The 27,978-nt window shown below is 38.2% G+C and overlaps 2 protein-coding genes across 11 annotated transcripts in view; one reads left to right on the top strand and one right to left on the bottom strand.

The window, feature by feature from the left end:
• Positions 1-286: 286 nt before the first annotated feature.
• LOC119737131 (evolutionarily conserved signaling intermediate in Toll pathway, mitochondrial-like) lies at positions 287-27,884 on the bottom strand. Of its 6 annotated transcripts, none has more exons than XM_038211241.1 (7): positions 6,771-6,878; positions 5,036-5,157; positions 4,336-4,503; positions 3,561-3,801; positions 2,494-2,714; positions 1,749-1,959; positions 287-1,157 (listed from the first exon to the last, which is right to left on the bottom strand). In XM_038211241.1, the coding sequence occupies exons 2-7, from the start codon at positions 5,144-5,146 to the stop codon at positions 940-942; spliced, it is 1,170 nt and encodes a 389-aa protein (XP_038067169.1). In that variant the 5' UTR covers positions 5,147-5,157; positions 6,771-6,878; the 3' UTR covers positions 287-939. The 6 variants fall into 6 exon arrangements, with proteins under 6 accessions (XP_038067169.1, XP_038067174.1, XP_038067173.1 ...); XM_038211246.1 differs by lacking the exon at positions 6,771-6,878 and adding an exon at positions 27,782-27,884 and having other exon boundaries at positions 940-1,157; XM_038211245.1 differs by lacking the exon at positions 6,771-6,878 and adding an exon at positions 27,677-27,798 and having other exon boundaries at positions 940-1,157.
• The window catches only part of LOC119737130 (glutamine-rich protein 2-like), a 28,429-nt gene continuing 7,428 nt past the window's right edge, over positions 6,978-27,978 (top strand). For 2 of the 5 annotated variants that reach the window (XM_038211239.1, XM_038211237.1), the window contains exons 1-15: positions 6,978-7,774; positions 14,390-14,494; positions 15,171-15,266; positions 15,875-16,018; positions 16,735-16,785; positions 17,803-17,949; positions 18,282-18,419; positions 19,428-19,598; positions 20,549-20,776; positions 21,850-21,972; positions 22,254-22,328; positions 23,773-23,883; positions 25,049-25,227; positions 25,860-25,922; positions 26,535-26,636. In XM_038211239.1, the coding sequence (XP_038067167.1) occupies positions 7,295-7,774; positions 14,390-14,494; positions 15,171-15,266; positions 15,875-16,018; positions 16,735-16,785; positions 17,803-17,949; positions 18,282-18,419; positions 19,428-19,598; positions 20,549-20,776; positions 21,850-21,972; positions 22,254-22,328; positions 23,773-23,883; positions 25,049-25,227; positions 25,860-25,922; positions 26,535-26,636 (2,213 nt within the window). In that variant the 5' untranslated portion in view covers positions 6,978-7,294. Of the gene's footprint in view, positions 7,775-14,389; positions 14,495-15,170; positions 15,267-15,874; positions 16,019-16,734; positions 16,786-17,802; positions 17,950-18,281; positions 18,420-19,427; positions 19,599-20,548; positions 20,777-21,849; positions 21,973-22,253; positions 22,329-23,772; positions 23,884-25,048; positions 25,228-25,859; positions 25,923-26,534; positions 26,637-27,690; positions 27,865-27,978 lie in introns of all 5 variants that reach the window. The other 3 variants (XM_038211235.1, XM_038211236.1, XM_038211240.1) reach the window with 3 other exon arrangements.

Below are 27,978 nucleotides of genomic sequence, written 5' to 3'. Positions count from 1 at the left end.
GCATAAGGGGGCGGGCGGGGAGGGGGGGGAGGGGCTATGGCCTAACACCATGGGACAATAGGTGGTGGACAAACTAACGTTTGCGCCACGTACGTTAAAAAAGTGCCCTTTTGACAAGCGCCCTTTTTCATGTTTTTTTTTCACCAGCGCCCTTTTTTTAGGAGTGCCCCGCCATGTTTTCATGAGTCTTTTTTTTTCACAAGGGCAACCTGTGAAAATAGGCCATCTGTGAAAAAAAGGCCACCCGTGACAAAATACTACTCCATTGTGTAAAGAAAATGCAATATACCAAATTGACACATTTTCACCATTTTATTGTCAATGTTATTTACACGTTAGTATTTATGGGTTTAAAACACTACACCGAACGTACCGCTCTTCCATGTTGCAATCGAGCTGAACCAAATTTTAAAGTAGTTTTGGCTTAAATCAGTAAAAGGCTCAAATTTAAAATTCCCCGATTGGGCGATCTGGATGCAAAGAATGAAAAGTTTAAGAAAATTTGGAGTTCTGTCTGTTAAGATTTTGTTCATCCACAATCCTTTGCAGGTTTCGTACAGCGTTTTTATCAACGTGTAGGTGCCTCCAGTTTTAGTTAAGGGTGCCAGGCCATAGGTGAAATGGCTTTGAAGATACAGTGCAGTATATATAAGCAGATTTTATTGCTGCAAATCTTTAAACTAAAACCTTGTGATGTAAAACAGGAGGTGTAGCAAGGCTTGTCATTTTGGTGGCTATTTAATCTTTAAACTGACAAGAAGTAAGGTTTTCCATATTTTTTAGGTTTTTTTTTTTAACTCCTTGTCTATCTGCAGGAAAATTTTGGTAGATTAAAAAAAATGACCTAGATTTAATAAAAAACGATTCAATAAGATTGATTTTAAATTCAGTCAAGAATTAAAACCTAGATTTTGATTTTGGCTAATTGAGGCATAAATATCATGAGTCTCCAATCAGCTGTGTCTCTGTCGGTAAACTCCGCACTGGCTCTGTTCTTGATTCCCCGAGATTAAAGAGATTAAAGATGACCGGTATCCTTGCTAGGTGGGGATTATCCTCCTGCAGGTTCTTAATCCAGGATTGCAGTGTTTCCTGACTGTTACTGTTGGTCATGCACATGGCGAATACTGGACCCTCGGCGTGCGTCTGCGGTACATCTGCAGAAAAACCAAGCAACAAAAAGTTTAAAGTTGGTGGTTAATTAATTGGTTGAAAATTATTTGACTTCTGTCATGTCACGGAATGATTAAATAAAAGAATATTGAGTATTAACTCAAATTAAGTGTTAAACCTGTTGTAAATACACAAAATGATATTCCATTTTGGGTATATGTTACAATTTATGGATGAGACTGTCAATTTAAAAAAAAAAAGCTGAACTTTCTACACTTATCGGTACATGTCTTTCTCTCAGATTCAAAAAGTCAGATTACACACCAACTTCTGAATAGGATAGGGAGGGCTAAACCTCATTCGTCAACAGGGGGCGCCCTTTTTACAGAGTACCCTATTGTGGGACCTACCAAGAACAGGGAGCCATTCCCCCAGTGGAAAAAGTGGGGGGGGGGGACCAATGCCCCCCCCCCCAGGTTCTGCCTCCAGTGATGCATTTGTAATGAGGACATCATTATAATGAAAATTGATAACTTAGAAGTTTTTTCAACAACCAATTTATGTCACATAATGGAATCAATAGATAACTCCGCCTTCATCAAAACGTACAAATTGTACATAAAAACAGAACAAACCTTGATCTGATGCCCCTTCGTCGCCCAAAGCAAACGGGTCACCTCTGAGTACAAAATAGGTCAGTTTGGAACTGCGTAGCCAGAGATGGAAAGCGCCCTCTACATAGAGCGGTCTGACAGGGGGATGCTCAGCCAGTAGCTCGCGTTGCTCGGGACTCTGGGCGTTAGCGATGAACTCGGCATTCTCTGACTCAGCCGTGGTTCCGTTTAACTGAAAGAGATTCAAGGCAACTCCTTTAAGGGTCGGTAGATTTTTCTGGAGAATTTTGCATCTGCCAACATCCTCATCATCTTTTCGACCACAATCTGTTTATCCCGTAACTATAAGGATTCTGTGCTTACAGGGTTAGCACAGAATTTTTCGCTAGTGCAGTTAGCACAAAATGTGATCGTAAGCACATAATTCTGTGGTTAGCAGAGCCATGAAGTCCGGCCCAGATGCGTAAGCCTACTTGTGATTTACTAGCAGCCAGACTCCTTATGGCCTACCATTACAGCCCTGACACTCTTAAAATTGTTTTACAAAAATTCTTCAAACAAGAATCTTTGGAACCAAAGTGGGTTGACGCTTTAGCCTTGGTATCCCCCCAAACCACCCTGCCTGTTTCTCCTCACACCATCCCAAACTGCCCAAGCACTCCAGGGTTTTCTTGATTCACGGAAATACAAAGTAATTCAATTTAATTCATGTGCTAAAAGGTTAACATACCCAAAGCTGTACAGGTCAAACAACACCTCTACTTACATAGTACACTTTCAACTCAGCTTCATACTCTGCTATTCGCTTCAGACCAATCTCAGACAACTTTGTGGGTTCTGTGGGGAGCTCCTTGGGCAGTGGGAAGGGGTTGATGTTGCGGAACTTGGGGAACCAGTACATCAGGCGCTGGTACTTCTTGACTGGGTGGGCCCGCTTGCCGAAGACTGAGATGAGGATATCTTTGGTTTCATTGTTGGGCAGCACAGCTGAAGGATTACAAAAAAAGAAGTGGACAAACTGAGTAATATTGCAACACAGAAGGAAATAATATTTAAGTTCTTTGAGACATCAAAAGATCCATTCTTGAAGTTCTTAGTAAGCTACCAATTCCTAGCCGAGTGCCTATGGACTCCAAGAATTGTGAAGTAAAAAGTAGCAACTTTCATTATATTGGAACCACTAATTATTGACAACTAAATAGTTCTCAAAATAAATTTGGGAGCTAATTGTCCTTACTTTGCAGCAGAAGTAATTGCAAAGGAAGCAGCCTACAACATGATCATCGGCCCAATTTCACGGCGCAGCTAAGCACAAAAATTTGCTGGCTTATAGAAGCAGGTTATCAGCCAAAAAGTCCATGTTATTTTCATGCTAAGCAAACAACAGCTGAATACTAATCACTAGCAATATACATCACGTGGAGTTTTGGCTGGTAACCTACTTTTACAAGCCAGACTTTTTTTGTGCTTGGCAAATTTTTGTGCTTAGCAGCACCGTGAAATTGGCCCCATGGTCGAGACGGAGGCATGTAAAGGTGCCTTAGACAGCCACCATATGACCCATTACATGTCTGACCACGGAGCAGTCAGATCGAAAGTGTTGATTTTTGCGGGGGGAGGACAACCAGAGAACCACAAAAAAAAACTTCCTGGCACAGGAGAGAAGCAACGAACAACTCTACTCACATACGACTTGAGCAGGGAATGGGTCCCAGGCCACAGCTGTAAGAGGCGAGTGCTTTTACTCACTGCACTACCCATGCCACCCTGATTTTGAAAAACTGCATCACATAAAGTTGCCAGGAGAATGAGTTCAAGTATGCAACCACTTACTATTATCTTCCATCATCTGTAGCACCTTGATTGCACATATCTGCTGCTCAGGGAAGTGATTGTATATGGACTGGATCACATTCTCTGGGACGTACTTCCCCTTGGGAAAGACGTCCAGCAAGGCATTGTAGGCATCGACGTCTTTCTCCACTCGGAAGTCTTTCATGTAGCGCAGGGCTGTCTCAATGAACTGGATGTGCCCACGGCGACGCTTGTCGTACTCTGTAAATGTCTTGACAACCTAGGACATAGACCATGCCACACAACGATCGGATGTTGTAATCACGGAATGCTTAATTTCAGGAAACTGTTTTATTTTGAACAACATGTATTTCATTTGAAAGATGAGTAATTAAAAAGAAGTTGCTTGTTTTTGAGATGTCTAGGTCTATAACAAGTTTGTTTGGCATCATCACAAGTCAATTTTGAGTCATTCATTCGTAACTCCGTGACATGATTAAATAAACCATGATTGACTTGACTTGTGGCTGACTTGCAATGGACTTAATATAACTCCATCGTTTGGTTTTTCAAACTCTGCATGTTAAAATTTTAAGAATTTGGAGACACTAAATCAATTTTCCATAAAATTTCACTTGGTTTTGTGTGTTTTTCAGGTTGAATTTAGACCAAGATACACAAGTTACACAACATGAAATGAAAAATATAAAAAAACCAGTTAGCGGGCCTCACATTTTGATCCGAACAGGACTTTTATCATTGGCAAAACTTAACATGAAATTTTTTTTTTTTTCGAAACACAAGTTCATCTCACCTTCCTGAAAGTTTCTTTGTTGACTTCTGCAAGGGTGGCCTCTTCAAAGAGAGTTTTGGAGATGGCGAGTGAACTCTTCTCCAGTTTGCTGGGATGGATGTTCCCTCGGCCTATTTCAGCACGTCTCTGCTGGCATGTGTGTATCTGTGCACTGTGACAGGCTGGGCCCTTTGTGAAAGAAATTTAAAAAAAACTAACTTGCAGTAACAGCCAACTACTGAATGGTCAATCTTCTCAAAAGTAGGACATACCAGTCTAGTCTTAGGCTTCAAATTGAAATCACTTGGCTTCAATCTCAGGTGCACAATGTTGAAAAAAAGCCTCCTTTAAATACTGAATTCAGACCTCAAACTTGGCTGGTGAAATACTGAGGACCTTGTCTTTGCCTCATGAAAATTATGGATTGGAAAATTTTGATGGCTAAAAAGTTGGCATGGTTTAGTTTTGCAAGTTTTTCTGCACTCAAGGCCCCAGTCTGGGATGATGACATAGTTGGGGTATACTATAACATCGCCATCATAAGTTTGAAAAGCTTGTCATGTGACTTCAGACTGGATGACTTGTGACGGACTTGTTGTGTCGACTGGATTCACGGAATGCAACATTAACAATTCCATCAAGTACTCTTCACACTGATGAAGCAATGTTCTGAGGGTGTAATGTTCACAGTATGGACCTTTTGACTTATTTTCATTCATACCACGATGATTTTAGTCTGGAGTGCCGACTGTTGTAGAACCGTCCTCGTGGCAGGCAATCTGCTGGCTGACAGATGATAGATGGCACTGCGCAGAAACTTGATGGTTGCCATGATGTCATGGACTGCAAGAATAGAGAAAAATGAAAAATGAATGAATTTGATATATTATTAGCAAAGAAATTTGCATTTTTTCTACCGAGATCCACTTGTTCCAATGGGATCTTCAAACATTTCAATTTTAAAATTTTACCACTTCTAATTAACACAGCCCAACACAAATTTGCAATGTCACAATGTCAGAAATTAATATTGTTAAACACAAAATTTGTGGTTCTTTTAAAAGAAAACAAGGAATTAACACAACAGCAAGAACGCCTATTTGTTGCCCCTTTTTTCAGCCGATTTGAACATGTAAATTTCAATCTTTACTTCATATGATATGGATATGCTGAAGAAAACACACTAAATTTTCATCGATCGTGTAGTGAAGGGCCCCTGTTATGTTTCAATCACATTAAATCAACATTTTTTTTTTTATTAGATAGTGGATATTTTGCCGGAGGTAATGACGTCAAACTAACGTTTACTAAAGGTTTGCCGGCGGCAATCCATATCAACAGAGGGCGCTGTACTCTTTAAGATAGGGCTGAATTATAAGATGTATTAAATTCCCCCCAAAAGTTGTTTGCATGTTTGGTGTAGTGGTTAAGCAAAGGCTCTAGTGAGTGGGATGACTCGGGTTGGATCCCGATTCCCGCCACATTTTTAAGTTTTTTTTCCCATCCCCAAATAAATAAGAATATTCTTCTTTTATTATTGTAACATGTCTCAAACATTTTATTGCAGAGTATTACATTTTCTTTTTCAGATTTGTGGCTCTGGAGGATTTTTTTTAAAAGGGAAATAAAGTCCGAAATTATAAAATGGTCTGAATCCCATCTTGTGAATACGAGGTTACAACGATAATATTGGCATGGAGCCAGACTAAAATTTGTCACCGGAAAATGTTTAAGTACAAAAAAACAGTAACTGCGCATGTTCAGGGCATATCCGGCAAACTAACGTTTACTAAAGGTTTGCCGTCTCCGGCAAAATATCCACTGCCTTTTATTAAAAGTGGATTTTGTTCCCTTATACTTAAACCTACTAGATAGAACCAGGCATGTACCTGATCGCCAAAGTTTCAGTAGGCATCATAGGCCTAATCCGTAATCGTCGATCGTATCCTCATCATAATTGACATAACAAAAAAATCCTCACAAAATTCAAAGAACATGAACTTAAGCGCAAGCAGCAAGAGCTAATACACATCAACCTGCCAGTTGACTAGTCCGAGTAACTTGGACCCAACTTATCGCCTTTTTTAACATTTGGACATGGTCTGGCGATATCGCCAGACATGTCAAAATGTTAAAATTGGCGATAAGTTGGGTCCAAGTTACTCGGACTACCAGTTGACTCGGTACGAGTTCAACCATGGTTCAATTTAGCCCGAGTTAAGCTTGGTACGAGTTGACACTGGTACGAGTTGACTTGGGAACGAGATGATTGGGTGCGAGTTAGCAACATACGATACGGCATAACAAACGATACGGTACATCGTCCATTTCCGACACCACATCATATTTCACTGACAAAGTCCCTCTGAACAAAAGTAATCTTTATATCTCTGTCTTACAAGGTTTGCAATAAATAAAACATTATCTACCTATGTTATTTTAAAACTTATCATTACCAAGGAGACCAAAAAATTACGATGAAATTCACTCAAGCCCACACGATAAATTTCAGAACCATGGAAGCCGCCATCTTGTCTCAGATTATCAAAGGTCAAAGGTTATCGGGTTTTCCTGTATGCAAATTTTGCAATGGTTGCTAAGAAGTACTTCGACTGTAGCATGTAATATCTCAAAATTTTGGATGATTTTAACTAATAACAGGTTAAAAACGTACTTTAAGGTCTTATTGCCAAACCACAAATCCAAATTTGTAAATGATATTGGTAATATTTCGGTCTTCGGGGCAAAAATATATTTCTGAGTTGCGGAAGAATATTTACAAGTGATGTCACCGTTGCTAACGGAATTCCCTGGCCCTAGTGCCTTGTGTGTACATGTGTTTAGTGCAGAGATTCTGTGGGGCGCTATGTGTCATTGCGATACACACGAAAGTTACGATCATGAGGAATAAACAGCGGTGAAAATACTTTCGTGTTTCCCTTTTCAGTTTTAGTAAAAATTACAGAGTCCAGTTGATGAAATGGCCGGGTCCGTAAGTCTTCTGGAGCTGGTGGATCTGTCGCTGGGGACCCCGGAAATCGTGAATTACAAGGGTTTGCGGACACTTTTGGTAGCGATCGTAGAAAACTTGAAGCTCGGTGATGTGCGGGCCGAACTCAAAGAGTCCGACCGGGCAGAGCTGCTGGCTTCGGCGGCGGCAGCAGCGGCCCCCGCCGCCCGACCCGGAAGTTCGGACATCGGTAAAGGAGGCGTAGAAAAGAGCAAAAGCGACTTGAGTCGAGTGCACAGCGCTGCATCTTCCACGAACAAGGAAGTTCAGGACTTGGAACACAAAGTGTCGAGGTTGGAATCGCAGATTGAGGCGCTGAATTCACTGCCGTCCAACGAGAATTTGATGCAGCGGGCCCGATCGACGGAAGGAATGAAACCCATGTCGGAGATGTGGCAGTTGATGCAGCTACAGAAGAAGGCATCGGCAAACGAGGATGGTGTATCAAAGGTGAAGAATACTTTGCTTCTTTCTCAAAACTTTCAAGAAGAAAAGATAGCAAGTATTTAAAACTGAATTATAACTTTCTCACTCTTATTAATATAAATAATTTCTTTCAAAAACATGAATTATAACTTTCTCACTCTTATTAAAATAAATAATTTCTTTCAAAAACATTTAAATAAATTAATGTGACATTTAAAATCTAGCCTACCTCTCGTCTAACCCTAACAGTCCTGAATCCTCCAATTTTAATACGATTTTGCATACCCCCTAGGGAGGTACGGTTTTAAACCCATGATTAAACAAAGTGAAATGAGTTAATTAATTTATATCGGATATCTCTGCAAAAAACTGCTTCTAGAATTAGAAGGTACCTCTCTTTTTATTTCATTTGAATTTTCATTTCAATTATTTCATTTTTCAGAATACCTTTGTTACAACAAACAATAACATTAAATACAAAGAAATACACATTAACATTTTCGACAAAACATACCATATTCAACTGGCTTCCGCTGGATTACCCAAAAGAAACATGGTTTCTGTCGAAGGGCTCTCCAACTGATTAAATATGACATACTAAAAAACCCCAATATAAAATACATCTCATTTTACCTTTGTTTTTCTCATTAAACATTTCACTTGGATGATTAAATCTTAAAGATGTGATTAAGAAATTAGGCTACTACTAGTAGTACTAGTTACAATGTACATTTACCGTAACGTTAGGAAATTCAAATTGAAAAATTTAAAAAAATTGAAACAAGTACGTACAGTGGTCCAGTCAAATGTTCCAAGGTGCTTCCAATTTGGCTGAGTTTCTTTTTGAGACTATGTACAATTTAAAGCTTAATTTGCAAAGTGAAAGAGAATGAGGTTTCTTGAGTGCAAAATCTAGTCTTCTGCCAAAACAGGCAATAATAAGAACAGGCAATATTACAGTTGCAGATCTGGGGGATGCATAGGGAGCGCTGCACCCCCCCCCCCCCCCCTGCTGTGACAGTGTTCTCAAATGAGGCAATTTTCTTTTACTTTTAAAGCCCTAGAAGCCTCCTCCCCCCCCCCCCCCCCCCGAAGTAACCTCTCTTGATCCTTTTCCCCTGTAAGCTTAGTTCTTTGTCTTCCCCCCTAAAAAAAAGTGCAGTTCTACAGGAACATGTAGGCTACACAGCGATAGTTGAAAACACAAAATGACTTTATAGGGCAACTGTAGTATTGACTTGTAATGAATTATTTATTAAGAATGAGCTGAACTGTCGACCAGTGCGTTATTGTGTGGGTTTCTTGCCGCAAGTCACACAATATAGAACCTGCTGGGGCTGCTGGTGAAGTGCTGTATTGTTGAATAAGGGTGTTTGTTTTCATCCGAGCTGAATGGGTGTATAGATTTGGCAGTGAGAGAATCAATGCATTAAACATTGCATTGAAAGACTGAGATCAATTGTAGGAAACATTTTATGTTAGCAACGCAGATAAAGGAAACACGGGTCGTTCGTACTTTGTGTGCGCAACTTGGAAGAAATAGAGAAAATTGGTGATTAATTTTGTGGTTAATGTGCAATATCCATTAATGTGCCTTAAGGAGACATTTTTTTCGTCATTAGTTATACCTTAGAGAGACACCGGACATTAAGGAGACATTTCAATGTCTACCAAATGTCACAACTCCTATTTAGAGGCAAAATGTTATTGTCACAAGTAGGCTAGATGGATTTGCTCGTGGTTCAAAACATGTACCAAAATTCATCAATCATCATGCCAGGGTAGGTTATAAGGAAACTTGGGATTGCGGGAGTCATTAGTAGTTTGGAAAATGTTGAGCACAACCCTATGGAAATAAAATTTAAAATTTCCACTAATAATGATAGTTAGTAGCATAAAAGAGTGGTTTCATATCAGATTTGAAATTCAAAAAAAAATGGAGTTTTTAGAGGAAGATGTGCTAATTTATAATTATTATTCAAACTCGAAACTACAATGTAAATCTTAAAGAGCTGTCTTTTTTTTGCCATTGTGAAACAGCAACTTTGTATAATTCTGTATTAAAGTGGCTTAAAAACTGGAAGGGTATGTCTTTCATACTTTGCAAAAGGTTGCAGTGCCTATTATTACAATTTACATGCCAAAATTGCAGTAAACAGAACAGGCTTACACTACAGGCATAAAAAAACCACCAGTGTCAGTTGACCTGTTTCTGCGTTTCCATGGCAGGGAATCCATTTGTGTGTAAATTCCCAAACGTCTATTTGACCGTCAGTCAGAGTGTTTACAGCTAGGTCTCTCTGCTTGGCTTAATGGAAATGTCACACCCAGTCATTTGCCAGAGCATTGAAGTATTGCGAGTGCAATCTTGTTTTCTGTTCGGATAGAGGTCTATTCTTAATAATGACAGCATTGCCACTCTAGTTTAATGGGTTTAGTGCTAATCCAGCTTACAGCTCTACACAAGTGATGTAATTTTTTTCTGGCATACAAATGTGGAGGAGTATGAAACTGGATTAATCATCCAGGTAATCTTTTAAAGCCACAAAATGGACCCACAAAGTAGTCACTGTGGATTAGGACTCACGTTCTTAAAAGTTACGAAACTGACAATGAGCAATTTTATAAAATAGTAATATAGATTAAAGTCCAAACACACTCAATTTCTTTGTTTTCCAATGAATTAGGCCTATGTTGTCATATTCTGCGACTGCAAACTGACAAGTCATAATTTCTTATTTCAGTTTTTCCAATTAATTTATGTAAATAAAAAAATCTAAACCCTAGATTCACCTGAAACTTAGATTCAGATTATTATTATTTTTTTTTGTTAAACCCAGATGATTTATTCAGATGTCCATGTATAATAAAACAATTTATTTTTCTTATCAGAAAAACTAAATTTTGTATGAAAAAGTAAATTTTTTATTGATTGGCCCCCAGAAATAAGACAATAACAGTACACAGTGCTACAATATTAAGATATTACGTTTTAAAAACTATCAATATTTAATGTATCAATAGTGAATACATAGGCCCATGTCTCTTAGCCCTGTCTAAGATTTTTGTGAATAAACGCCTGCTTTTAAACCCCTTGCATTCAGCCACCTGCAATCAAATTCAATTAATTACAGGGATCTGAACACAAGGTTCAGTAGTAGAACTGTAGTACCACAGGTTTTCCCAGCTTGAATTTTCTTCATTTCCTTGATGCCGACTGGATATTGCCTTTACCAGATGAACCTTTAGATGACCCTGACATTTACAGTTAATACTGAGGATTATTTCTTATGGCATAGGGGAAGATTGTAATACAAGCTTGTAAAATCCCACTAATGTAAAAAAACCTTCCATTTTAGACCTTCATATAGCCTATACATGTATTTTGTTAACAAATTGTCCATACCGTACATGTATGTCGCAGAGGACATAGCAGTTATTTATCTTCAGGTATTTTTATTTAAAAAAAAATATTTAAGGGAATTCTTAATCTTATTTATTACTTATTAAAAAAACTTCTCTGCATAGGTACCGGTAAATACATATATAGTACATGTATCAATATCAACATTTTTAGTATTTAATAGAGGTTACAATTAGATTAATTTTAAATGCCTTTAATTTCCTTACATCTTTAAAGCCCGAGTCCATCATTTGCAGCTATCCAAAAAAGTACCCGGCGTAATTATTGTTGAGAAACATACTGGTTGAAAGATAGTAAGGGGACTAAACTCCCTGTGAAATTATCCTTTCTGGCAAGCTCTCATTTTGAAGAAATCAACGAAAGAAGGCATTTCCAACGGTGCTTCTTAAGAAGCACCGTAGGAAAATTTAAATTAGTTTTTCGTTTTGTTATTCGGCGCAGCGCGCACAAGCATTGGAACGATGCACAGGCGCGCGGTTGCTATAATTCGTTGGATCAGTGCGCACCATCGCGTAAAGCTGCAATTCAAAACAATTCGAAACATGATTTAGCAACTTTTGATTTTAAATTGAGATTGTAGAATGCTGTTTTTCTCGGAATATGAAGCTGAAACTGAGCTGAAACTTCATCAAGTAAGTTGTTCAGTATCCTTCATTAGATTTTGAACACTTTTGTTGCTTCAAACGAACAAAATGCACTAATTACAAATGATGGACTATAGCTTTAATCATATTAATCTTCAAGCTGTTCAGAAGAAAAAAAATAGAAATAATTTTTTCAGGATTTTTTTTCCGGAGGAGCCCCGTCATCCCTGTGAAATTGACAGTGGGGTGGCATGTTGAAAAACTGATGAATTTGCCTTTTAGCAGGGATGAGCGTTGATGCAGCGTAAATAATTCCCGCCCAGAATCCTGAAGTGTGAGAATGTATTCAGGATGAATAAATGAAATAAAGTTGTTTTTGTAATTAAATTATAAAAAGACACATTATGCCAGAGATTTTGAGACTCTTTTTCAATTACACGTATGCCTAAGTCGTTTAAAAAACAATTAAAAAAAAATTTTTTGTTACATTTTACCTGTGAAATGATAAAGCAAATTACTGTTTGTTTCTTTTGAATTAATCATAACAGTTGAAGTTATCAATCATTTGAAGTTGAGAAGCACCTGTTTGGAAAATTAGTGATTAGTGTTTTGTTGTCTGCACTCCGAGTGTTGCCATGGCAAACAGGGGTTGATGCTCAAATGATTTATCTGCACAAGTACTTGTTGGTTATTTATAGCTTAGGATGAAACTGAAACAGTTCCATTCTTTACTATTAAATCGGCAATCGCATAAAGTTTACTTCAGTGTTTATTCAAGAATTGTTTCTGTTACAGATTCTTTTCCCAGTGATTTTTTTGAACTTGGGTCTTCTAACTTACTTTGATGCAGTGTTACATATTTGGTTGCTTATGTTCTGTCATATTAATTTTTTTTTTAAAGAAACGATTTGTACATATTTACATCTGGGGACACATGTAAACACATACAGGTTTTGTAGTATCAGTTTAGACTTGTGATAAAAAAAATACCAACAAACCAATCTAACAATCCACCGAATGAATCGTGAGGTTTTCAGTTCCATTTATATACAATATTCCTCAATTTTAAGCTAGTAAGAATTTTGATTCGAATTTTGTATGTTCAAATTTAAACTGATGATCATTTTGTAAATTTGGCATTAAAATTTAGATCAGCTGAAGTGTTTTTAATCATTTTTTGTTTAAAGAATTTGACAAGAAGAAGTGTATTTTTTCCCCAGAAAGCATGAAAAATATTACTGCAGAAATTTGATCTGATGGAAACATGCCTATGACTGTTTTCATTTGGCCCTTGACAGCAATTCAACTTGATAGATTAGCGTGAACTCATTGTACAGGTGTCTTTGAATGACCAAATATTTGACCAACGTGACACCTTGTTTGTGTGCAAAAGCTGTCATTGTTTACATTAATATCATGTACTTGACTCCCCTGAATTGTACTTTTGTGTAATCTAAAACCGAGTGTATTGTAAGAGTGGACAAAGGTCCTTGTAGTTGAGAAGAAGTGTCATGTGTTCTTTTGTTTCTCAAGACAAATGACTGCTTTGAATTGATTCATTTGGGCAGTCTGTTTGATAAATGGGGTAATATAACTCCCCGTACCACATAAACTTGACTGGGTTGGCCAGGATCCGATTTCTAAACTGTTTGAATTGAATTCATGATCATGCATTGATTACACACTCTGATTAATTCATGGAAACAGGATTTCTTTTGTCTTACAGCATGACTTTCTCTATTTATGGAACTGTTAAGCCTAAGTGTTTTGTTTCATTTTGAAAAGTCACTTAGTGGATCGAAACTTAAAACAATTGTTAAAATTGTAGATTAAAATCTACCAGAGTACAGGATTTACATTTGTCTCAAAATTATTCACATAAATCAACCCCTGCATTGCTAAAAGGAAAAAGAAGTGACATTTTAATTCAAAAGAATAATATCTAGTGATGCATTTAGGAAATTCTTGTTCATGTGAAATACATTGTAAATCAAACCAACATTAATTAAAACATTACTTAAAACACATTTATCACGCATGCAAGTTGTCCTCGGATCAGCTGATTTCTATGTTTTTCCCTTCAAACTTATGCCATTAAAATTGGAAAACACTGAATGAAGTCTTGTAAAGATTGGTATTTCTTTTTTCCGGTTACTTCAAAGTTGTATGGGTGATTTATTCATTTTATTCAAAAACATGTTTTAGTTTTGTTGAATGTGTCAACAAATTGAGCATTTGAAATTGTTCATATTGGTTTTATTGTAAATACTGCTGGTTATTTTCAGACAGAGAGCACTAGACCAATGATTAAACCTTTTGAGCAATTCCAGCATTATGGAAGAAACTCTAATGTCTCTGACATAGCCAATTAACCATGATATCTAATCAGTGATTCAGAGAAATGATCCAAAACTCCTAGTCTGTAATTTAATTGGCCATTACTGGACAATGGGGTTTATTAGATATGAAAAATACATGGTCAGGTTTATTCATTGAGCTCTTAAAGTACCAAAAAAAATCGGAGTTGTCTGTGATGCTGGATTTGTCATTTTGATTCCAGTGGTCCAAGTTCTGGTATTTTGAGCCAGTTGACTAATTGACTCAACTTATTTGGATTGCGCTTTATTTCAGCTCATGAGTATGGTAGAAGACTTGTTAGGAGAGATGTCAGCACTGAGGGAACACGTGGATGGGTTCAGCAGCGAAATAGCAAACCTAAAAGACAGACTAAACAAGGTGAATTATGATTTCATTCATTTATGGAGAATGTCTGGGTTTCAATAGACTCGTTCATGGTTATTGATGCCATCTTGGCCAGCGGGCAAAATTGATGGGTGGCACAGTGCTAGTGAGCGTGAATCACGGCTCAAAGCAAATAAGCAAATTGAGCTGATAACGCGGTGATCGCGCTTGCTAGTGCAGAGATGTGCATCAATTCCCCCCCCCCCCCCCCTCCCCCCTGGCCAAGATGGCACTGATAACCATGAACAGGTTTAATATCTTAACACTTCAAATATTTTATAACATCTTTTTCAAAATTCTGTTGAATAGATTGTGAGTTGATAGCAAATGTGATACCTTCTTACTGACTTGCAGATTTAAACGGCCCAAATTTTTTTTATAATTCTTTAGTGGATACATCTCTTTCAGATGAATTATAACTACTTGTAATGACATGACTGCAAAAAAGCAAATTCAAACTCAGTTTTGATAGTGATGATATGTTGAAATTGGAATCAATCACAATCTCTGCATGTGGTACATGTAAGTTTTTATTATTTGCTAACACCTGCAAAGGTGATATGAGCTGATAAGCCAATCAATCAGTATTGCCCTACCCTTTCCTTGCCTGCTATGATATTACCCCCAGCTCTGTGTATGTACATAACTGATTGACGTGCTTGCATTTCAGATTAGCGCTAATGAGGAACGATTCAATGAGAGGCTACAAAAGCTGGAGAACTCCACAGCCAACAAGGACAAGATGGACGAACTTCAGAAGATCATTGTAAGATTATTGGTCAATCAAACAGTGCACATTAACCAATCAGATCAGTACTTTTAGTCAGGTGACCATGGAACAATGTAGCATGGGTCAAACCATAGTGAGAAACGTACACAAACCAAAGATGACCAAGTCCAGAACAGTCCGCACCGGAATATTTTTGGGGAAAGGTTAATTAAAAATGCAAAAAAGTATTTTTGAGTTGTTTTATTTGAGTGAAATACATTTGCAGAGGTTTTGTAACATCGTTGTACAACTGTTTAAATATTACATTTTTTTAAATTTTCTGCAAATTTGATGACTTTTAAGACATATTTTGCAATTAAGTGAAACTTAAAAACAATTAGGTAAATTATGGTTTTCGTTCAATGAACACTTCTGATTGAGTCACTGCATTTAATTATGCATAAATTTACTTTCCAAATTATCTGAAATGAGAAAATACAAAATTCTTGACCATTGTTGACAAGGACATCGACAAATTAGGTAGAGCAATGTCAATTTCTTTTAGAACTTCATAATTAAAGTAAATATGAAACAATTTCAGTTTGACAACATTGAGATGTTTGTGTACCCTTTCTAATTTCTTTCAATTTTGGTTTGTAATTCAGAATGATTTGAACAACAAAATGAACACTCTACCGCCGTTAGATATCATTGTCACATGGCCAGCTATGGAGGACGCACTGAAGGGAATACACAGAGAGCCTATATCGGTGTACGACCACGCTATGCAGACTATGGCTATGACAGATGTAAGTATTATATTAATGTGGCCCTTGTATAGCACTTTACACCAAAGGTCTCAAAGTGTTTCAAGATTATTACCCCTGTTCGTCAGGCCATGAGACCATTTTTCTAGCGCAGCTCGAGATTAGCGCAATCTGGTCTCTGCGCTCACAGGTACCCATTTATAGTCCAGGGTGGAGAGAGGCAATTGTTGTACAATGTCTTGCCCAAGAACACAAGCACCCCATGTTCCCTGTCAGGGTTCGAACCCATACCACTGCACATGAGTCAAGCACCGTAACGTTGGACAATATCCCCACAGTTTTTATTTTTTTTGTGTTTTGTTGTGTCCGGTTTATTGCTTATGCGGGAACTGTTTTTATGGGAAGGGACCTAAAATTGTTGCAGATTTTTAAGCCAACGGTGCTTCCCCGCGACATTCTTGTGATAAGCAAAAATGTTTGTCGACATTTTCAAATTTTTATTTTATTCCCCCTAAGAATCCCCCAAATAAAATAGTACAGAAATTAGCAGGGAAAAATTTGAATTTTTACCGAGAAAACACTTAAAAATTTTCAGACCAGTCCAATAGGGTTTGTGCACAGGGTGACAAGTGATGGCCAGATATGGGAATCTTTCCGCTGTTGCCTTTTAAAAAAAAATTACAAATTATTTGGCATAGCGGTAGTACATCTATTGTGTGAAAGTTACTAAATTCACTGTCATTTTCTGTTGTTTCTAGACTTCCAATGTACAAACGATGCCAACGAAAAGTTCATATTCACAAACCAGGGTAAGTTTCTGTTTTTAAACTTGTAAAGTTAGAGCCAATCTCTTGGTTACACACTTGATCGACACTCACACCAGGAATTTGTTAAAACAAATTTGGCAAACGAGCAAAACACCTAAATTGTGGAAAAATATCTGACACCAAAGCCAGCTGTTCTCTGCGTGTCAATTTCAACAAACTTCAACAACAAACATCTGTTGAGCTGTTGAAGTGGTTCAAATTTGACTTTTGCTAATAAACAAGCTTGTCAGAAAAAGTGCATTGTGACATAACCAAACAACATGAACAAACTCAAATTTCAACAAGTTTCTGTCGTAATGAAAATCGTATAAAATTGTTTTTTTCTGTATACCTTCTTTACATGTAATCCTGCCAAATCCTCCACACCCCTTGTGGATTTTGAAGAATATGAAAGTGTTAGGATGAAAATCAAGTCACTATTTCTTTCTTTTGTAAATTACACTTTTGATTGTGGAATATGGAAATTCTATCTCAAATTAATTCGCAAGTCGGCCAAAGTCGAATCACAAGTCGGGTCACAAGTGGCAGAGGATGAACAATGGCAAAGGATTGCCTTTCTAACAGTTTGTTGGAATAGCTAGTCACTTGACTACGATGTGATTGACGACTCATGACTTGTGATGACTTGTGATATCTTATGATGACTTGTGATGACTTGTGATTGACTTGTGAGGACTTGTGATTGACTTGTGAGGACTTGTGATTGACTTACAATGTCTTGTAACGACTTATGATGACTTGTGATTGACTTGTGAGGACTTGTGATTGACTTGTAATTGACTTGTGATTGACTTGTGAGGATTTGTGATTGACTTGTGATGACTTGTGAGGATTTGTGATTGACTTGTGATTGACTTGTGAGGATTTGTGATTGACTTTGTAATGACTGGTGATGACTTGTGACATCTTGTGATTGACTTGTGAAGACTTGTGATGACTTGATTACAACTTTGCATCATAGTTCTTGTGCATGTTTGTGACCTGTCCATTCTATCACAGACACCGAGTCCAGGTCCTCCATCCAACCCCCCTTCCCGTCCAGGCTCAGCCGCCCATCCCTCCATGGAGATACAACGCATTCTGAAAGACATCGGTGAACTGAAAGGAAAACATGATTCTGTGGAGAACAGAGTCAAAACGTTAGAGGTAACACACAATTATTCCTGCTTCTCGGGATGTTCTTTTTTTCTCTCTACGTGATGGTTCTCAGACATTGTAAATACACTGATGGAGAGTCATATTTCATTGCAGGGTAGGCTGGTTCCCGTCCCACGTCTGCTCACAAAGAGTGGATCTGTTTGTGTCAAAACACACACACAAAACTTTTCAGAGGGTTGCAGATGTCCACAAAAGCGATAAAGTGAGGATTTTGATTAGGATAAAACATGGTTGAAAATTTATTTTGAAAAGAAAATTTCATTTGTTGAAGAGGACGGAGAATGCAACCTTAACTTTGACTCCCTGGTGTCCCATAACAGGAGCTGATGAACAGCAAGTTGGACTTGGATGATGTCAAGAAACTGCTGGGTGAGAAGAAGGATGTTCCAGAAGACTTGACAAGGATGCTGGAGGAACTGAAGGAAGGACTGGACTCGCTCAAAGAGGGAAGAGACAAGGTAATAGACGGACAACAAATGAATATCAGTACAAAAGGCTAGTACTGGTGACATTTGTGGATCAAAAAATTAATCATAACTTCTTCGATTTAACTTGTTTTAGTGTGTGAATTAGCATCGCTTTGAGCACTGCAGGCATTTTACTTCAAAGAGACTTAATTTTTGCTGAGCACACTATAGCATACACACATCTTGCCCCCCAAAAAATTTGCATTTGATCATATCATCATGCTGCACTTGCATTGAAATTAATTTTTTTTAACAAGGGTTCTAGCAAATAAACTCCATTGCACCTTTTAATACACTTTCTCTTGCAGATTGAGGTGAACTAATATTTCCATATTTCGCTTTATATCGTTCCTCCATTTCTCAACTTTTTACTGGAATGATAATCCCGCAATCAACTACTTTCTTTCAAAACCATTTGCAGGCTTAATCAAACTCCCAAAGTATTCTTGAATAGTTACTGAAACTTTTGCATGCTGTACAACAAGGCCAATGGGAACTCCACTTTGTTTCAAGAAACAGATTGATTGAACTTTGGATTCACTGTTGCATTTATGAGCTGTATTTCGTAAGAAATATAATATGAAACAAGACTGAAACCCACCATAACAATCATCTGAAATATACAGAAGAGGAGAGATTTGTACAGCAATTGGCTTGATTCTCACTCTTCCTGAATTTAAAAGCTGATAAGATTCTTTCAATAATAACCTTTTAATATCTGAATTAACCGCATTCCACCCTTCACAATGCATATCCCTCACACTTCAACACCCCATACCCCTTTTTCCATTTCCCCATAACTGACCCAACCATACCCTGTACCTTACGCCCTTGCCCTGTATACCCCTCTCACCTAACCCCTGCACCTACTACCTACCCACCTCACCCCAAACCCATATCGTCTGACCATATACACCCCACATTAACCCCCTCCCCACACCCCTCTCCTTACCCCTCACACCCTCTATTCCCTTTGCCCATACTATCTCCCTCCCACAGATGGACCAGCTCGACCGTTGGATCAGTGAGCAATCCCAGATGGTCCCCGCCTCCCAGCGGGACGTCCAGCAGCTCAGGGACGAGCTGGCCCAAACCCAGGCCGACCTGGCTGCTGATATAGTAGCCATGGCTAAAAACCTGCCTGTAGGGAGCACTGTGTCCACTGCCAGGGTTAGTGGATATTGGTAGAAAGGTTAAAGGTTGCAACGAAACGACCTTTAAAGCCCGGTTCATACTCTGCGCGAAAGCGAACGCGAATTTGTGACGTTGTGGCAAGTATTCCCGCTGTGAATTCGTAAAAGTTGAACATATTTCAACTCGGGTGAATTTCGCAGCGAATGTTTCATGACGCCAAATTCGGTCGCATTCGCATGAAGTGTGAACCAGGCTTAAGGCAGTCAAATGGAGAAAAATTGGATCTGAACGTAAAGTTACTGCAACCGAGATACCGGTAGTATCTCCTGATGTCAGAACCTTTTCAAGTTCTCAGAATGCAATCATAAGACAAGCATGCAGTAATAAGTCAAGTGACAACTTATTCAAATGAGATTTAATGAAAACCTTACTCTGCGCTGTTATGACCAGACTTTGTGATAAGACTCCTGATTGACTCATTCACAAAGTGTCTAAACAAGGCTTTCAAGTAACGCGTTGACACAAACCATTCATTATTCAACACCTGCAAGGAGACAATTTGCATTGCCCCAGCAGACGTAGAAGCTAACTGTCAACTTGATTTGACTCGTTTGTGATGCATTGATCTGTTGATAGTTAATCAATTAGCAAAGGTCCACCTAAGAAGACTATTTGAAATTGTTGGAGTCCTTTTGCATTTCCGATTCGTAAATCTTGATTTATGGGAAAATACTATCAGCAACAGAATGTCTCCCTTGTAAGCAAACAAATTCTTGATCTTCAATCATCCTAAGTATTTTTTAAAACAAAAACAAATGCTGACTAAAACCAGTAATAATCTTATTTCAGTTTATCAATGTGTTTACTCTGCTCGGAACTAAGTTTCACTGCGCTAGTCTCACTCTCTCTTTGCTTTCCACGCTAATCACCACCCTGACCTTTTCACCACCACCACTACCACCATCTTCACCACTCACCATCACCAGTTTGACAGCATGCACTCTCAGTTCCAAGACCAACTAGAGGGCCACTCGCAGGGCCTGAGCCAGGAGCTGGGCAAGCAGCTCGGCAAGGTCACTTCCCGATTGGGACACCTTGAGTGGAGACTAGACAGCCAGGGCAAACAGCTTGAAGCCCAGGCGTCTATGGGGATGCTAGACTCCGCCCACAGGCTGCATGAAGTAGAGCAGACACAGGGGTCGGGAGGGGATTTGGTAGGCTTTGATGTTGGGTGTCCCGTCCTTTTTGGCTGTATTTTTTTGGTGACATTGGCGAAGAAGTAAATGTTATGTTGGTATTTTGCATGCTTGTGTCATTGGTGTATTGTATCCTAATTTCTAGCATCACAACTGCTTAGAATTGAATGGAATATCAAACCTGTTGCCAAAACTTTGATGCTCAACTTTTTGAGCATGGAATAAATTGCAGCAATTAACTGATGTACAGGGTGAGTAAAAAAAACAATGAAACCCAAATGTCGGGACTATTGTTTTATTGAAGTTCTGCATGTAGCACTTTCAAAATCTAGGACATGAAAGCCCAATTCAAAAGCTTTCTTTTAGTACAATAATCATTCAAATCACTCATGTTCTTTTTAAGTAATGGGAGTATTAAATACAACCACCGTTTTAAAGTTCTGTCCACGGATCACAAAAAAGGTGTGCGTTCTTTCAGCAAAACGAAAACAATTCACACACATCCGTATGTGATTTGTTTTCGTTTTGCTGAAAGAACACCGAACTTTTTTGTGATCCGTGGACAGAACCTTAAAACGGTGGTTGTGTTTAAAATTCCGTAACTTGAAAAGTACATGAGTGATTTGAATGATTCTTGTACTAAAACAAAGCTTATAAACGGGGCTTTCATATCCTAGATTTTAAAAGTGCTCCATGCAGAACTTCACTAAAACAATGGTCCCAACATTTGGGTTTCGTGTTTTTTTTACTCACCCTGTAAAGAGCATGTCATCAGGTTTAAGTTGTTATTAAGTACCCTTCTTTAGATTTTCAGCACTTTTGTTGCTTCAAACAAAAAAAATGCACAAATGATGTACTCTACCTTTACTTGGGCATATTCGTCACAATAAATTTATTGCACAAAGTCTATGCTACATTTAGCCAATCGGGTCATAGGCATTGTGAAACTGTACATGTGCTGTGTATTTTTTAGTCAGGCTTTAGTAAATGCATGCTGGTAGTGCCCAAGAAGTTGACAACAGCTTGTTTCAACTTGTTCAACTGCTTTATCGGTGTTCTGATTGTTGTTTGTCATGGTCTTTGATCATTAGGATAGTGAAGTAATCACCAACATGCAGAAGTTAATTCTTCAGCTACAGGCCGAGGTGGATAAACTCAACCACACGTGTGTGCAGCTTGTGGATGAGCATAACAGCAAACAGAAACATATCGATGTGAGTATGGTCCACAAAATTATTTACAGAATTATGCTTAAATGTCCCTCTAAAAGCAGAACAGTTCTTCAACACTCAATGGACACTGTGTACAAGGACCATACTTAAAGATCATTCCCTCTCCTATTTTCAAGTTTCATCTCAAAAAATAGATTTTTGGTTTTTCTATTGCTGTTTTCCTAACAATATAAAAGTTTTTCAGTTTTGAACGAGACATCGAACGAAAATATCTACTGACATTTAGTGACAACAAACTAACCTGACTTGTTTTTTTCTTCCAGGCACTGTACACTTTTGTTGACAGACTACAAGAGAACAAGGCTGACAAAGAGCATGTCATTATGGAGATCGATGTGGTACGTTTGCATGATTGTTGTGCTCGTTTAAAATTTATAGTTCAAAGACCCACCACAATTTTATGTAGTCATTATCTTTACTTTGTATTTTGTACATGAAAATTTATCCCCTCCCCCTCAAAATTACATTTATAAAATTATATTTTGAAGTTTTATGAACATTTACAAGAATTGCATCTGAAATTATTCACTCCTTTTTTTTAGAAGTTATAAAAGAATCCCCAAGTCTTTCAGATGTCCCTATTTTTATAGATAATTCAGAACTTGATTATTTTGCTATACATTAAAAAAAAAAATTCATATTAAAAAAAAAAGTTGGGTGCTCTAAATACATGTAGTAACTTCAGTTTTAGGCCCCGATTTCCATAGAACCACAACTGATAACATATGGACAAAACACATTTCCTTGTTAGCATCAGAATGACAAATTGCCGTTTTATTTAAGAACCGAATTGATATATTTAATTGGATTCAGCTAATAATCAGAGCATACATTGGAAGCATTTGTACAAATGAAACAATCACTCACATATTGCCCATTGTACCGCGGTAGGCCTACCTCCCGGTATTTGCAATCTTCAAAGGGGACTCTGGTGCCAACTCCAATTAATCCGTCTACAGGAAAGTGCTTCAAATTACTAATAATAAAATTCAATAATTGGGAATGAATCGCCAAATGTCACTCAGATATGTAATTGGATTTTAATATCAATTAGCCATATGCTAGCGTGTCAGTCTGAAGACTTCACGTTTAGTTAAGGCACACATACCAGTTAATCTGTTTTTAAAGGGAATGTACATCATTGGCTTTTGCTGTAATTTTCGGAAATGAACTATTTTGAGGGGTTAGTATAACAGATCAAATATTGTTACACTGACATGTTTGAAGTTTTGTGTTTAAAAATACTTTAAAAAACCAAGAAAACCAAAAATGTTCAAGTAGTCTGGTTCCCTGACTCCACTAAAGATGAAATGGATCAATTTATAGATGCCGGAAAATTGTAAGGTAATGGAATCAGTCTAACTGGCCTGCACCCGTTCAAGAACATGTAACCAATAGCAAACAAAATTTGGACTGAAAAAAAAGGGAAATTTGGAGCAGTAGTTGAAAGTAGTTAGGTTTTTCCAACGGTGGTCGGCCGACCACCGTTGGAAATTTATACAAATACCACTTTTCTTGAAAAGGACTTCACACATGGTGCCATAATTTTACAGGATGCTTTAGACTGTCATTTACCAACATCCTAGTAAGGTATTTCGTAAAAAAATTGGTAGTTTTGTTTTTCGATATTTGCAAATGTTGTATATTCCCTTTAAGTGCTATTACTCAATATCACTGTTACCATGGTTACTTTGAAATTCCCATTAAGCTGGCATTTTAATGGATGGTTGAAATTTAAGATTGTTTAAACCACGTTTCTCTAATTTCCTGTTCGGTTTACAGAAAGCAGACAAGCGAGCGCTGGAGAACAAAGTCAGCACCACGCATTTCCAGGGAACGGTGGACGAACTGTCGCGCAATCTCAACGACGTCCTGGATAAACTGTCTGGCCATGTAAGTGGAGAATTTCAATGATTCATTCTCTGTTGACTTACCTCATTATGAATGATGTCATATCTGCACAGTTTCACAGAAGTAAAAAATCTCTAACTTATTCTCTTTGTAAAAAAAATGATGGCTGTACCTTTCCAGCTATGCAAGAATAGGTCTGTTGTGATAAACAACGACTTAATGAGTTAACTACAGGAATTCAAATTGTTGATATCAGAAGACATTCCTACAGTGTGGTTATATATATTTCTTTTATTTAAGAAATGTCCGTAATTTTCTTTTGGAATGATGCCCTGAAAAATAATTTCTAGCATTATTGAAGTGAAGAGATTGAATTAAACAATTTGTCAACATAAGATAAATGATAAATTGTTTCATAAAAACAATTTGTCAACGTTAGATATAAACGATAAATGAAGTTTCAAAAAGAGGAGCAGAAATCAATCTCAGCATGTAATACTGGCTTAAAGTTGCGTTCCCCCCTGCTATTTTCGAGTTTTATCCCAGAAAATAGATTCCTTTTCTAATGCTATATTTCTGACTTTACAAAAGTCATTCACTTTTGAATGAGACATCAACCGAAAAAAATCAGCCCATGTTTAGTTCATTTAATTATTACTTTACAATTATACGAAAAAAATCAGCCCATGTTTAGTTCATTGAATTATTACTTTATAATTTAAATTATTGGCTGCCAGACAATAATTCCGTTCTCGCGGGGTAGGCTGGTTCCCGCCCCACAATCAGTATCGATAATGTATGGACCGGGAGCCAGTCTGCTCACAAAGCGGATCTGTTTGAGTCCAAAACAAAAACCTTTTTTTTTCAGAGGGTTGCAGACATCCAAAAGAGTTAAAAAGGAGCGCTTTTTGGTTGAAATAAAACGAAAGAAGTTGAACATTTATTGCTAGAAAAAAATCCCACTTTGATGAAGAGCAGGGGGAACGCAACTTTAAGAACATTTTTTTCATGTGATTTTGGGACTTCTGAAACAAAGCCTTTAGTCTCAGAAAGGGGTTTTAAATTACTTCACTAATCACCGGAGGCCACTTTCATAATTCATAAGCAAGGAGAAATTCTCAAAGTAACATTTTTGTTTTGGAGAGCTTCGATAACGTGCCTTCATTGCACAGTTGACATTCTCTCCGGTTGGTCTTGTCAAACCCAGCGCTCGGCATGGCAGGAGGCCGTCAGCGAGATGAAGCTAGACATTGACAACAAGCTGGACCGGATGGAACTGGATCCCCTCAAGTCCTACCTAGATAACCGCATCAAGTCAGTAGGTGCTAAGCTGGTCCGTAAGGTGGAAGTGGACACCACGCAAGACGACGCGGCTGGATTCAGAAAGTGAGCATCGTTACGTTTGGTAGAAATGTGTAGATACACCTTGTGGTGTGACATTCTCTGAACATTTATTATTGGGTTTTACCCTTCACTAACGTAACTTTATTGACGATGTGTACTCAGTGTTGTCCAAGGGATTGCAGGAAAAATTCACAAGCTTACTTGGAAAGCATGAGCAATTTCCAACAGATTTTTCACAAATCTGTGAGAGGAATAAACCTGAGCTTGGTCATATGTATTAAGTTTCATTAACCCTTACAGAACTCAACCCATCAAACCCCCACAGCATGTTTTGTTGGAATCTGTCAGGATTCCAACATGGGTACAGTACCCCTAAACTGACAGTCTTTTACATTGGGTTGGCACACCTCCAGAATCAAAGTCAGAAATATGTGTGTGCAGTTTCCCATATGGTGTTGGAATTTGCCAGGATGGGTATGGTTCCTAGTAAACCGTGCTAGGGAGTTAGGGTTATAAGTAATACTTTTGCATTTTGTATTTCAAGGCAAAGTGAATAGCAAAGCTGATAGGCTTTCTTTGACCAAATCCTTCAACTCTTGTTCACTGTTGATCATCGTACAGACGTTACAGGTGTCTCTCTTTCAGTATTGGTGTTTTATTGTCTTGTTTAACAGGCAACTGATGCAGAAATTCAACTGTATCTCATGTGACAGACCGCTGGACATGACGCCGCAACCGTAAGTAGACCCAAGAATCTATAAAAAGATATCACTAAACACCAATCCACTAAGAGTTTGCCTCAAATCGACCACTTATAACTTCAGGCTCGGTTATACATGTATACTCATGAAAAGTTCAACAACAAAAAAACAAACTTGCGATTCGACAGAAATTTGAATTGTGAGTGAAACACCTTTGAGAAAATTACAAAGATTTAAGTTAGGCTTGCTCTAAATGCTATGCTCAGCAAATGAAGTTTGGCATAGCACCATCCTTTGGCTAATTGACAGGGTCTGTTGTGCTATTGTCATTCCAAACGGCGGTGGCACGGCACTGTTCTACATGCCGTACCATTGCCGTGCCGAACTCAATCCAAAATTGGGGCAAACTGGAGTGAAATTGGCGCGAATATTTGACAACGCTGAAAAGCATTGGACTGCTTGAATGTTATTTCCGGCAAGCTACACTTAAGATGCATTTAGTTTGACTGTTAAGCTCAGCGTTAAGAGTAAGACCAAGCTCAATTCAATTGCACGGCAGTGGCATTGTTTTAAGGACAGGCCTTTATTACCATTTAACACACAAGTAAAAGGAACCTTTCTCGTTATTGTTTTCCTACTGATGTTCAGGCCCCTAGCATCATTACCTGAATCCAAGGGCATGCCCGGCACGAGGACAGGCCGGCCTTACACAACGTTTGAGTTGGAACAAATCAGAGCAGCTCAGAAAAAGTGAGTACAGGTTTTAGTTTCTGTGGCAATTTTCTCTAGAACCGTGTTTTATTTAGGGTGAACTGGAATTTAGTGTCATTTAGTGAGATTTAGTTTCAGGGTTAATAATAGGTTAATGTAGGGTAGCAGATAAAAAAAAAGGCAGATTATGGAATGCTTTTCATAGAAAGCTAGAAAATTAAACGGTAAATCTGTCTGCCATTTTCATGGTTTGTTGATGAAAAAGAGCATTACAGTATTTTTATCATTGTCCTTGAGGCACAAGTTGATCCAAATTATCACCTTAAATTGATTCAGTTGACCCCCCTGCAAAACCCACATCTGAAAGTCTTTCCTTTGGTAGGCCACATATTCAAAAACCTGCTTATGTGCACATCTTAGTTGCACCCTTGTTACACCTCATTTGTTGATGTAGACATTTAGTTTGAACAAAAGCTGCCACTGTGCTGAAGAAATAATCAAGATGTTGGTGTACCATGAGTGTATGGATTTGCATAAATGTTAGGCCTAGGGTTTACCCATTCCTGTAACAACTTATGAATCTTCATCTTTGCTTTTATTCTGCTTTTGCTCATCATCTCGAGTCGACCCTTTCCATAATGAATTTCCTTTCTCATACTGCCTGTAATTTGACTTTGCTTCTTCCAAACTTGTCAAATATAATGTGACTAGTCACCCTGAACCAAGCCAAGATCAGCAGAACTAAATCCGATACAGCAGTTTCAAAAGTGGAATGCTGTTTCAAATTCCTGACATGCTTAGAGCAACTTTGATCGCAGACCATTAGATAACCAGAAGTTCAAAGGAATGGTTTATCACAATTCATTTGAATAGCTTGTCTCTTGGAATTCAGAGTATGTGTCACTGTTGAATGACTCTATGCTTATCTTTGAATCCACTCTGTTGACTATTATACCTCTTTGCATGCAGTTGAGGGTGGCAGTCGCTATTATTCCTCATCCTTTCTGTTTCACTAACCATCTACCAAATACTCTTTCTCATCTACCATCGACTTGCTTGGGTCGGGGGTTCATACAAACCTCTCTCACTGTAGGGCTAAGCCAGGCAGGAACGTTCTCCACTACGATAAGGCTTTACAGGAACAAGAGTTAGCTAGGCAGCGTAAGCAGGACATCATGGCCTACCTGGTTCACTTCCACGGGGAGACAGACCGGCCGGCGTTCATTAGGAACGTTCCCCAGCTCCACTTGCAACCAGACAGACACAGGTTATTGGTAGTTTATGAAACTGTAATAGGGAAAGAAAATATACAATAGATTAGTGTTGGCGTTATCATAGGATGAATTTAGTTAGGCCTAGTGTGACACATTCCACTTATGCA

Source organism: Patiria miniata, unplaced genomic scaffold (genome assembly GCF_015706575.1).
Source record: "Patiria miniata isolate m_02_andy unplaced genomic scaffold, ASM1570657v1 HiC_scaffold_3, whole genome shotgun sequence".
NCBI lineage: Eukaryota > Metazoa > Echinodermata > Asteroidea > Valvatida > Asterinidae > Patiria > Patiria miniata.
This window is presented reverse-complemented; position numbering and strand designations above follow the sequence as displayed.

What these genes read in the sequence shown, in the direction of transcription:
- LOC119737131 (XM_038211246.1), bottom strand. Translation starts at nt 5,146, where the DNA reads ATGGCAACCATCAAGTTTCTGCGCAGTGCCATCTATCATCTGTCAGCC. An exon ending in TCCAGACTAAAATCATCGTG is followed by an intron (nt 4,504 to 5,035) that starts GTATGAATGAAA and finishes TCTTTCACAAAG; the next exon opens with GGCCCAGCCTGTCACAGTGC. An exon ending in ACAAAGAAACTTTCAGGAAG is followed by an intron (nt 3,802 to 4,335) that starts GTGAGATGAACT and finishes TCTATGTCCTAG; the next exon opens with GTTGTCAAGACATTTACAGA.